Source organism: Pomacea canaliculata, linkage group LG8, assembly GCF_003073045.1.
Source record: "Pomacea canaliculata isolate SZHN2017 linkage group LG8, ASM307304v1, whole genome shotgun sequence".
In the NCBI taxonomy this organism is placed as follows: domain Eukaryota; kingdom Metazoa; phylum Mollusca; class Gastropoda; order Architaenioglossa; family Ampullariidae; genus Pomacea; species Pomacea canaliculata.
This window is the reverse complement of record NC_037597.1, coordinates 8666968-8679706: the sequence shown is the minus strand read 5'-3', so window position 1 is coordinate 8679706 and position 12739 is coordinate 8666968. Positions and strand designations below refer to the sequence as shown.

The window sequence follows — 12739 nt, the reverse complement described above, 5'->3', positions numbered from 1 at the left end:
TGAGTATAAGTGAGTAAGGAGGGGGAACTGGAGAGAAAACTAACTATAAGGGATAGGGTGGGAAGGGGTGTGTGTGAGAGAGAGAAGGGGAGACTTCGCTCACTCTAACTACCCGTTCCCTGGATTTGCACACGACGTGTCTTCCGACAAGAAGCCTTTTTAAAAAAATCAAATTGTCTTCAAGTCTTTTATAATCATCGGATCAGGAGCAGCTGCGGCACAGACGTCTCCTGTTCCCGCCCCCTTTTCCCAGTCCCCGTGTTTATCATTTTGTCATCCGCTTTTTGATGGTTCAGCAAGTTTGACTGCTGATGGTCTGACCCTGGCCCCTCACGTTCACTTTTTTTCTTATAGAATCTCTGCCATAACATCTGTCTGTCTATATGATAGCAAGCAAATTATGTATGAGTATATGCATGTATGTTTGTACTTATGTATGCAAATGTGTGGTCATTTATGTATGGATGGATTATGTATGGATGTGTACATGTCCACTGCTCGGGACTGAGAAAGAAAAGCATATGTGTGCATTTATATTTTACTATTATATGTATACACACAAGATATACAGAGACGCAGGAAGATGCTCGGCTTTGGGGAATGGGTTACGAGGCAAACTCCATGCTGACTGCGAACGACGTTCACATTCTTGCTTCCTCTGTATCTTTTTTTTAGGGGGCGCTTCCCTTGCCCCCTGTTCCTACGCCTCTGAATATTATACACTAGACGCTGTACATACTGTATAATTTCTCATATGTACAAATGTCTGTTTGCAAGGAAACGAGCAATTAACGCATTCATACATGTTTGAGTATTTAAAGTTAGTATGTCCTGAAGAAAGCAAGGTAGAAGCAATACCAAGCGCCTTTTTTATTTCAGAATTATCTGACAACAGCTCTCTACTCTGATGACAAGGGAGTGTTTTCTTTACGTAGCCACATACAACACACACAAGGCTTCCAGACAAAGGGAGAAAATCAATGCCACTGCTCAGCAAGCGGCATCATCCTCACTCTCACGCCATGCCGGTGAACTGAGAAGCCTTCCGATAACTGTCTACATCGGGTACACCTGCTACAACTCTAAAAGCTTATCAATTATTTTCCGATAACATATAACACTTCATATCGAATCTTCTACCTTGTTAAGAAAGTAATTTGATTACGACAGCAGCAAGGCAGAACCTTTTGCCCTTTTCTGAAAATGTTTTCACCGATCTGACATTTCGAGGCAATTTTGACAGAAATTGTGCGTTCCTTTTTTTTTGTCTTTTGGTACAAAGTTAATTTACAGGCGATAGAATTTCTCCACTCCTCCCTGTAAACTGAGGGATTTTATTGTAAACTGGTTGGCACATGTTTCGCTGAGGGCTAACAGCAGGCCAGTTCCAGCGTTCTGTGCTGACAAACCTGCGACTGGGCGAGGGGATGCACGCACGATGCTACAGCAACGAGCAGGGACGATAACAAGCCATGCGTAAGCCCACGTGACCGGAGAGTGATCGGCCCTTTTGTCCCCGGCGTCATGCAGCAGGGATAACAGGTTAAGCATAGAGAGAAGCTCGTTTTGCTGGGCAAATCAAGCGAGAGAGGCTGCTACCGGAAGAAGAGTAGAAACATTGACGTGGCAAAGGAGGATTGAGTGAGTGTGCGGGGAGGAGGAGGAGGAGCAGCACGAACAGAGGACTACCCCCACCCCACCCTGGTGACGTGCAGCACGTGCGAGGAAAATAAAATTTAAAAAAAACTGAGAGCGAGCACTGACAATTACTGTCTAGCCGACTCCAAGTGTTGAGAGGAGAATCTTCTCAAGTTCGCATCTCCCCCTCCCCATCCAACCCTCCAGCATCCGAGGGGATTTGTCGGTGCGATACATACACACACCCACTTAGCCATCCACCCACGAGTCAGTCACCACCCGCCTGTCTTACTCGGATAGCACCACCACCCCTCCATACCTTTTCTCAGTCAAGTGCTGTGCGTCTTGCGTCACAAAAGCTGTGGGGTATATTTGACGAGATCGCTGCGATAGCTCAGTGGATAATAACGCCTGCGATGATACCTCGATGCTTCGCGGAGTCTGTCTTCGCTGGTTGCGCTTAATGAAGGTAAGAGAACTCCATGCTTTCACTTTTTTCCTCTTGTTTTCTTTGGAAAAAGGACAAACATGCTTCTGGCTTTGGTTCTCTGCGTAGGGGTTTCGTGTGTACATGTGGGTGCAGTGAAAGCACACTGTCACCAGCGTTCCAAAAATAGTGTTTAATTGTGTTTTCATTTCGTTTCAACAAGATGCAAACATCGCACATTTCAAACTAGACTGAAATTATCATTTCAAAAGAACGACCTGAATAATAAGGAGAAACATTTTTCGTGCTTTTGTAGCTAGGCGTGTGTAACATTGCTAAAAGTATCTCCATCGCAGAAGATAAAAGATTAAAGGCGTTAAGACACACCCAGTCATAGAGATGTCGACCATTTCTTTCTTGTAAATTTCTAAAATCTAACATTTCGAATATAATACATATATCCGCCATAATCATAGTTCAGCTTTGCATTCCGCATTGTCGTGTTATTATTTTTCGTAAAGTGTACGAATTCCCTCATGATCCGTTCATTGAGCATATTCACTTTTCCAAACCATTTTATCAAAGAGGACGTGTGACAGCCATGCTGTTTACTTCAAGCCAAGTCTGTCCCCAGTGACTTTATTGCAAGTACTGAAAATGAAAAGTCTTTCTATTCTCAGTCCCCAGAAGCCACTCGAGACAATCCTCCACCCACTCCCACTTACGTGACCATCAATTTAAATGCACTGGAACATTTTTTCACCTCCTTCGTTTTTCGAAATCATTGCAAATCCACTCTCTAAATCCAGTCAAAGGTAACGATTAAAAAAATGGAAAGGGGGATTTAAAATGAATCAGAGATTTCAAGCTTTTCAAAATCTGGAGTTCATTGCTTTGCGTGGGAGGAATGTTTCAGCTACATGATTCCGGGTTTTTTTACATCGAAAAGTCAAAGGATATTGTAGTTCTGACAGTGGTGAAAGTAATCAAGCAATAATGTCATTCTTTCCTTAGGTTGTGTATCCACTGAACCAAAGACACGTTTTGATAAACTTGGTTTTGATTGAACTACTTGTCCAGTTTGCTTCCCGACATAAGTTTGTCTTATAACACAAAAAATATGTAATGCAATTATTGTATTAAAGTTAAAAGTATATCATGTATGGCTGTTGTTAAACCGTTTCTTCAGCACTCAAAGAGTACGTTACATTTATACAATCTGTTCCAGATGTGTTTGTCTTTGGGTGTGATTGAACAGTTGTTCCTCCAGATTCTTCCCACCCAAACTCATCTGTACACAGCTCACAAAACAAAGCATTTCTCGCAAACTCAGAAATAACTCTTTCTAGGTAGACAGATTACAGCGGAGGAAAAAAAAAGGTATTTAATCACACTGTAACTTGTAACCGTCTACACCGATGAATGATTAAACAAATTTTCTTTACACTTTTATAACAGAAACCTAATCTTTTCGTGTTGGTGCCTCGTCCTGCTGAACACGTACCCGCAGCGAAGAAACTCTAGGACAGAATAACAAGACTTCAGCTAAAGTGGAGAGACCGAGCGAGAAGGGAGGCAACCGGATTACTTCCTCCGCCTGAAGTGTTCTGATCTACCATCAAGGGGAGGGAATTTTTTAAAAAAAAAAGCCAACGGTAAAGAGGCTGAAAATTTTTATTTTCAGTCGTCTTCACGCTTGGAAGCCACGCAAAGGCTGAACCGTTATACTTCCAGAGCCTCTGCACATCACCTGTCTCGCTGCTCTTAACAAGCGAAGTCAGGATGAACGAGGGCACTCGGGGGCGTCCTGTCGCGCCATTGATGGTGGCGGTAACGATCACTCTCGCTGCTCTGGTGGGCCTCGCGCATCCCGGCGGCGCAACGGGTGCCCTTTCTTCCGCTCGTCACTCCTGGGAACGCCCTGGCTGCCACCTTGTAGGTAGGTCGCACGTTTTTCTTTGACACCAGAGCGAGCCTTGATCTTATTTACATGGCCATTGTGGTGACTGTTATATTGCTTTCTCATTTGGTGTGTTGGATGATGATGATGGTGATGGTGATGGTGATGGTGATGATGATGATGTCGTCAACAAGAACTTTTAGAGCATCAACGGCTGCAACAGCATATTTTACTAGTGAAACAAAACTAACACATGTAATAATTTTTCATACTGAGAAAATTTAATTATTCTTGAAAACATAGTGTCATAAATAATATGATAAAATATTTATAGAAAATCTATGAAGGAGATATAAGCTAACATTTATTGTTCATATTTGGGTAGTAGAAAATTACTGTTTAGTGTAGAGAATGAGGACAATGAAAGCAATATTTTATTTGCAATTATGTAGTATTTATTTTATAAAAAAAATGTAACTGTTTACAAAATCTAGGATTTGGAAAAAAAATATGAAAAAGACTTCTCTGTTATTTAAGAATGCTCTGACTAATGCTGCCAAATGCAGGTATTTTTTTCCGAAACATTTTCTATCTGATGGCAGTTCTAAAGGCCCTTCTTTACATGATACTCATATACAAATAGCTTGACTAAGTTTGGGTAAATCTTATCATGAAGATATAAAAGATGATTTCCAAATGTTGTCCTTATTTGTCCAGTTAAAAACGTCCGGTAAACAATGATGCCATTGGGTCTAGCGAGTTGGTTTTTTTTTTTCTCTCTCTCTTTAGCGAGATTCTTTAGCTACAGTAACAAATAATTCATTATACTTGACGCTTCGAATGATTGAGCAAGGAAGTCGAAAATATAAAGTTAGTGTAAAAGTTTTGAGTTTACATGGAAAAGACGACAGAAATTTCCATGCAACAATCTCTGCTCCCATGGCTCAAAGTCTGGCCCCATAATAACAGCTAAAGGCTTTGCTCTAGAAACTGTTCACATTAACAAAATCTTGACAAGTTGTTCCCAACCCTCTCCCATGCTTATGAGTCTCAGTGGGTCGAATTGTCGACATACTAGAACTAGTCTTGTTGAAGAAGGGTTGAAATGCTAAAAGTATTAGGAAAATGAGTTTGCACGACAGCGAGCCGACAAAACAAAAGCCCAAGTGCACACACATTCAGTACAGTGAGTAATAAAAGCTCTTCAAAACTTTGTCTTGTCCTCCCACCGGAAACAACATGCATTTGCAGAAGAAAGCCTAAAAGCATGTGAGTTGTTACCCAAATCGGATTTGAGGCTTAGTTTCTTGTGACTACTCTCTTTTATCACGTCCACATGTTTTTTCTTTAAACTCTTTCTTTCACTCTATTCCTCATTGTTACGTGTCTCCGCAGTATCTTAGAACATACGTTTATCTCCTTTAGTTCTTCTTTTCTGTCAACACCAGTATATTACCTCTACAATAAGAGAAGCTTTTAAGAAAAAAAAGAGATGAATGTAGATAAATTAGAAGGCGTTGCGATGGATGCAGAGATGGACAATGTAAAGATGAGTGATGATGATACGAAAGAGGAGATAAAGGGAGAGAAGGGAAGCTGTAAGAGGTATAGAAGATCGAAGAGAAGAAGGCAGGAGGTATAAATCTCGGAAAACAGAGAAAGCAGGACACAGAAACAAAGAAAAGAAAGCGGAAGGAAACGGAAGATGACGCGAAGAGGAAAAGTTGGAAGGGAAGGGAGTGGAGGCAAAAGGAGGAGAGATGGAATGAAAGAAACAAAAGACTAAGCAGCATCCGAAACGCAGGTGTGCAGTCGCTAAATCATGGTTAGGATTCTTCCCAAACCCGATTCCAATTACTGGTCGCTGTAGGTTTTAGTTTCGTCAGCTGCCATCTGAAGATGGCCTGTGCATGTTGAGCGACAACAGAAGAACTCTGAGCGCTGAAGATTGTTGCAGACAGTCAAGCCTGGGCTGTTAATCAACAAGATGATAGGGCCATGTCGGGTTTCTCAGCCAGCGACCCTTTAAGTGTAACATTGCACCTTCATTTAGACAAGGGATCTGAAAATTGCACCTTGGCAAACCAGCGAGCGGATGAATACATCAACACCTAAAAGGCAGTAAAGAGGGCATGGCGTGTTGGTGACAACAGAACACCGAACTCATCTGTAACCTCATGGATGTTGACAATGTGAGTGTCGATAATCTGCTGCAATGCGAAGCAAGAATAAACCAAAAACAAATACTTACATTTTATATTTTCATAAATGTGCACGAGTTCATGGTTTCAAAAAAAAAAAGGGGAAGTAATGCGAAAGGTAAGAAACGGCTTGCTGGACGAGTGGCTTTGTAGATACCATGAACGCCAACGAGGATACAGGAAGCCGAGGTCTGCGCATGCGTGAGTGGATAAGGGCTGGGGAAAAGGGAAGATGATGCTTGGACCAAGATAATTACGTCTGATGCACAGACAAAGTCTAGGAGTCGTAAAAGTGAAACTTGGACAGAATACTAACGAGTTTTTCATTCTTCTTCCCCTTGTTGAAACAGTCTGTTCCCAAAAGTTTGTGAGTGTATGAGTATCGTTCCTACCCCCCATACAAACAGACTCCCATATTTAGAACCCAGATGTAAACACCATGTGGACAGCTACAAGACACATAGGTCTTACACCAAGAAATTAATTGCTGGCAGAGTGAAACACAATACTCCATTAATCCCAGCTGAGCACCAACGATTTCCCTCTCTGTAACTAAACTTACAAATTAAACGTTTTAACTGGATTTTTCCAGGGGAAAAGCAAAAACAAATACAGGCTGCTGACCTTAATGAGTCGGATTTCGGACAGAGTGCTACTGCGCATTGTGAGGTAGAAAGGAAAGATTCGGTCATGATGGATGATATCGTGTGCTGCAGCCAAGCTCGCGGTGCCGGCGGGTGGGGATGGAGTGAGAATTGATTTTGCGGTCAACAGGAAGAAAGACACGTTTTTATTAGAAGCGAACCTCAAACAAACGCAGTTCATAGTCTTTCCTGGAGTCCGTGACGGGTAAACCCACCCCAACCCACTCACCCCAAACAAATCCGAAAAAAATGGGATGATTTTTTTAAAAAAAAAGTATATAAAGATGTGTGCTGGGTACTATTTTTTCAAATCGAAGTGAACACCAGGTCTGGTGCAAAGTTGTAAGCTGTGAGTGATTGTCCAGACCCTGGTGTTTGCTCGTGCGTGTTGAAGGAGGCAGTTAACATGCGGGGGAGGTTTGCTGGTTACTGCCAGTTCAGGTATCTCCTGCCATGATGACAGTTGCCCTTTCTTACCAACATCCATGAAAGTTATCTCTTTGGCTGGAGAGGTAGCCTGGCCCAGACCGCCTTAAGCTGCACGGAATCCTACCGTAAAATGTTTTCAAAGTTTAAACCCTGAAATTATGTGGCAATTGTACCTGCACGTAAATCGCCACGCGCAAGCTTTTGTTTGTAAATGCGTTCCGTTTGCGCATGCGCACAGTGTCCTTAGATTGCAGATTGGCAAGAAAGACTTGTTTATTCCCACAGGATAAGTGTTTCAGGGGTGATAAATAAGACTTACTGTTATCTTTCTTCTTTCTGTTAAACATCGTTCATTTTGTAGAGTTTTTAAATTAATGGCATGTTCTGGTCTGTGTGCATTTTGACGATGTGAATGCGTGCAGGTTGTTCATACTTGCAGGAGAGACTGTAAGTGCAATTGTCAATGATTAACAACAACAACAACAACAACAACAACAACAACAACAACAACAACAGATGCAGACATCTTAAACTCGTTTTACATCTTCATTTTAAGTTTTGCTAAAATTACTATTTATTGCAAAGTATACCAGAATTTAGTAGTGAATTGTACTCACTTGCTTCAAATATGCTCGGTCCTCGTGTGAGGTAAGCAGCAAGCCCCCAGTGTCTGACTTTTTAATTCTCTCTGCCTCCCTGGAGTTGAATCCCTCGCGTCCTTCTTTCAGTGCCTCTGTTTCAGATGACGAATCATGTTTTTCGGATTTTGTAGAATTAATGCTCAGATTACAAACATATTTTTTGTTTAATATAAAAAGCAGTTTCCTTGAAGATTTCATCTGTTTTTCTTCAGCTGACGAATCTCCGTGCGAGTGGAATATTTAGAGCGAAGAAAGTGGAAATGCGGTCTTACTCTCTGAAGGTTGGCAGCCAACAGGACTGAAGCGCCGCTCACGGCAGTTTCAGTAAATTAACCAAAAACAAAAATCCGGCAGTTCAAAGCTGTTTTTCTTCCTATATCTAGTTAAAAGAAGCTGAAACTAATAACGGAAGGTCCGACTGGATGAGAGGCTTACTGCTGTCCTGATGCCAGTTTCAGAAAGAAAACATCTAAATGGAAAAAAAAGACCAGGCAAAATGCAAAAATTTTTTCTTGTTTTCTCTCGTCACTTAATAGGAGGTCGTTTTCTTGAATCTCCATTCAGCACAAAGGTTTTAATTAAAAAAGAGTCTCTCTGATTGTAGTTGTGGATGTGAAGTGTGTGCCTGCGTGTGTGTGTGTGTGTTTGTTGTTGGGTGTGTACTAAATTCTTTTATGAGGGAAGAGGTCAACAGCAAAGACATCAAGATTGTATATATGTATATATTTATAATCATCAAGACCTCAGGCAATGGAAGAGCTAGGAATGTATGATTAGGCTTATCGTGATATCTCCATTTTGACCTTTTTTGTGAGTCGCTCGATTTTATTAGTTTTCTTTTACTGAAGGTCTTTCTGAAGTAAGCTATGATGCTTTTTTGGTACACCATTAAGAAAATAATTAGATAAGAAGGCTTCACTGTCGAGTTTTTTTTCTTTCATCACTCGGAGTTTACAACTCCTCGCTCTACACGAGGCATCTCTTCTGTTGGATGAATTAAACCAAGAGAATTACTTCAGAAGACAAGAATCTATGATACTTCTTTTTCCAGGTGATGGCTCCAGAGGTTCAAACATTGACCTGACATGGAGATTAGTTTTGCGGGGGATCAAAGACGGTGCAGGGAGAACATAGGTCCATTCTTTAGGCTGTTCACGTGTCCAAACACAGCAGCTCCAGAAGTATTTTTGGTTTGTTTGTTTTTTCTCTTTCAGATTTTTGAAGCCCCCAGTCTGCTCTCTGCTCTGTGTCACGCTCGCATTCGCAGACATTTCGGAAGCACTTTTTTGATGTTGTCTCTTTAATGAAGACACGTCTCCATCTTCTTTGATGTGTGTGCTCGCCTTCAGAAAGAAAAAAAAATTATATTATCAATGCTGTTCATGACCTCAGCGGTCTCTGCCAGCGAGGGGCCAGAATTAAGAAAGAGGTTCTGCTCTGTTCAGTTGACAGATGAACCACTCGACGGTGTCAAAAGTCAAATGAGATTGTGACCTCAGTCATGTGACTTAATTCAAACCGTTTCATTATCGCTAACCCTGACGACGGTTGAGGCGGTGGCAATTAATTGTTCTGCTTTCTCATTTCCTTGGACGATTCCAGTGGCTGGACACAGAAAAACTAGCGCAGCGTCTGGGACTAAGGTTGCAAGGGCTAGAGTGGTCAAGAGGCTCCACACGGGTTTTGCTTTGCTTTAGTTCCGACCTCTTCCGGGTCGAATTTCAGACACAAATTCCATCTTCCACCCACAACATCCCTACTAGGCCTCTTCATCTCAATTTTCTATCGTAGCTTCAGGGGCGATGTACCATTTTTTGGTCCCAATTTCTTTGGACGTTGAGTGAGCTATAATCAAGTCGTTATCGCAGATGTCGTCTTCGACTTCCACTTTATGGGGCAGGGGACATGTGTTGCAATGTCGACGTAGTTACAAGATTTCGAGGGGAAGAGGGGGGCGATGGGCCTCTTGTCACTTCATTGCCCCCCTGCCCCATCATTTCCCAGCCTCCTACCTCCAAGTCGCGATCCATAAAATACCAGCTGACAGCGCCCTCTTTGAGGAACTGAATCTGACGCCATTTTGGGAGGCGAGGCTCGATGCTCTCATCTAGAAAGAGTCCCGGCTTGCTTGAGATGCGCAAGTGATTTGACCTCTCCACCCCTACAGCCAGGTCTAGCGCCATCTAGCTGGAGGAGGACGTCTAGACGCGTAGACCTTTCGTCTGCTGGCCATGGCGGAGAGGGCCATTAATTTATTCAGGGGCGATAATTGCACGATGTTCGACGGTTGTTGTGGCTGTTGCTGTTACTGGATGCTGCTGGGGATATAAAGAAAATTGAAGAAGTAACATGAAAGACGTGAAATAATATTCTAAAGCAAACTGAGGTTGAGAATTTTAGAATCCCAACAAATACTCACATTCATCCACACATGCCGATGTTGGAGATATTCCTGCGTACTTCGTGTGCTTGTTATTTAATAAAGATAAATCGACAATGGCTTTATGAAGACGTGTGCTTATGAAGTAGCAATATGTGTTCTGTCTAAATACATTTATTGCTCTGTGTTGACACGGACAGATGGACAAAAAAGACCAGGATTTTGGAGGAAGAATAAGAAGTTCAGAATGTATCTTGCTGTATGGGAAACATTCGTACACAAATTCTACTGCAGGCCGAAAAATATTTTTTTCAGTTTCTTCGTGATTTTAGAGGCAGACAGCCGTGTATACATACAGCTGTGCGTTACATCTGTAACCAAGTAATGGTGTAATGCTGTGGATTTGTCCTGCAGGCCACACGCGCGTCGTCAGGATTCCAGACTGCGTGCCCTTCAGAGTCACCACCAACGCGTGCCGCGGGTTCTGCCTGTCGTACGCCATTCCGTCTCCCATGGAAACCACCAGCTACAACCCAGACTACGTCATCACATCTCGGGCGGAGTGCTGCAGCATCTTCGACACTCTTGACGTACGTGAAAACATTCCACGTGACTATGACAACGAGAGCAGACGAAAGTTCTATTTGTCTGTATGTGTGTGAGCGCGCGTGCGTGCGCGTGAGCGAGTGTGCATGTTGTGTGTTTGTGTGTGTGAGACAGAAAGCTGTGTGTTTTTGAGAAAGTATTCCTCTGTGTGTGTGTGTCCGCGCCAGCGTGAGTGTGTGTATGAGACGAGAGAGTCATAGCCGCCGAGAGCCAGCACGGCCCCCGGGGTAGAGAACCTGTCCGGGCCCCTCGTAACCGCAATCGTAAATAATTCCCAATATAATTTGTTCTAAAAATTAATACAGGATAATAATGCATGCCTGCTTTTTAGTAATAAAAAGTCCATAAAAATCGACTGACAGGCCTTACAAAAAGTGAAAGAATAGAGGCGCCATGTATTTCTTTTCTTCCGTATATCGTTATTTTCGAGCCAATAAGCAACAGAAGTTTATACACTTGTAACCGCTTTGCAAACTGTGCTTCTGTTGCAGGTTCCTGTCCAGGTGAGGTGTTTGGATGGTGCCAGAACAGTCGTCTTCAAATCCGCACGTAGCTGCAGCTGCTCCATATGTCGACGAGAGTAGCGTCGCTTGCATCCATTGGTCCACTATAATGGCCACGTGACGTAGAAGGCAACCAGACTTGGAAGAGTGGACTGCTTGCTGGGCCTAAATCATGCTTTCAAACTCCTGAATTGTATTGAATGCTCAAAGAAGTAAACCGATATGAAAGAGAAATATTGGCTGTCATTTATTATTTTATATTCCTTCTTGTTCAAAGTAAAGACAAACATATTTCTTGCAATCTTGAAACCAGCAACAAAACCACGAGACCAAATCTTCCTAATTGCTTTGGCAAATTCGGTGAAAGCTTTATTATTTTATCTGTGGTGTTGTCTGACTAAAAAGCAGGGAAATACTGCATTACATCTTCCTGTCTGCTAAAATTCCAAATCATAAGGTGCATATATATTTCTGTAAATAAGACACCGCCAACACACGTGGATTATGTTTTTGGAAGACGAGAGGTAATACTTTTATGATTAGCAAAATATGACACAGTGTACAGTGATATTTCAAGGGTAGCTTTGAGAGGTTTAAAGAGACTCTGAAGATTTCGATTACTTCAACGATGTAATATTTTATTGTATCCTTTTATCCTTCAATCATCTTTTGTTTGTCTGTCTTCTAATTCTGCTGGTCAAGTATCATTTGACAATACACAAAATTTTCAAAAAAACCCTATGAGATCCCTTACTGACTTAATATTTTCCTTGTTTTAAAGAATTTTATTTGCATATTATATTACTTGAAGTGGCAAAAATACAAGGTTTCTTTTTCTGTTTTCTTGCAGCATTGAAACAAACTATAGCAAATCTCAGATTAGGGCTCTCCAGAAAAGAGAAATATTGAAATCCTCCTCCACCTCCTCTCTCTCCCCTTTCTGAAGCTGTTCCCAGCAGTTAAGCTCAACATTATTTGTGTGAAAAGTGCCTCAGAGTGTTCTTAGTCAACACCTAAAAATGGAAACCTGCAACAAACTCCCTCTTGCCATGAAGACATTAGCTAAGTCCATCAACAGATTCGCGAAAACAGAGGAAAAATGGAAAACGATTAAAAATATCAGTTTGTTTTGGCTTTTGAGAAAATCCTACACACAGCTCATATAATCTGATGATCGGTGGAAAAAGTTTCAGTTACCTGAATCTCTTGTACGAAAAAAGTTGTCATGCCCGAGTTCATGCGCATGCGCACTCCTCGTCGAGCTTGGCGGTTAGTGCGCCTGATTACTGAGTAAAAAGGTTGGCGGGTCGAGAACCGCTGTTGCTGTGACTAGGAAGCTGCTGCCATCCTCCAACCACACAAAAGGGTTT

The 12739-nt window shown here is 42.1% G+C and overlaps 1 protein-coding gene across 1 annotated transcript; it reads left to right on the top strand.

Moving 5' to 3' along the window:
• The first annotated feature begins 1415 nt into the window (after positions 1–1415).
• On the top strand, positions 1416–11603 carry LOC112571257 (thyrostimulin alpha-2 subunit-like). The gene is made up of 4 exons (XM_025250132.1): positions 1416–2107; positions 3524–4004; positions 10675–10850; positions 11358–11603. Exons 2-4 carry the CDS (start codon positions 3848–3850, stop codon positions 11448–11450), a joined length of 426 nt encoding a protein of 141 aa, XP_025105917.1. The 5' UTR covers positions 1416–2107; positions 3524–3847; the 3' UTR covers positions 11451–11603.
• Positions 11604–12739: the final 1136 nt, after the last annotated feature.

Coding starts and splice junctions, on each gene's coding strand:
- LOC112571257 (XM_025250132.1), top strand. CDS start 3,848: ATGAACGAGGGCACTCGGGGGCGTCCTGTCGCGCCATTGATGGTGGCG. Junction 4,005..10,674: donor CCCTGGCTGCCACCTTGTAG/GTAGGTCGCACG, acceptor TTTGTCCTGCAG/GCCACACGCGCGTCGTCAGG. Junction 10,851..11,357: donor GCATCTTCGACACTCTTGAC/GTACGTGAAAAC, acceptor CTTCTGTTGCAG/GTTCCTGTCCAGGTGAGGTG.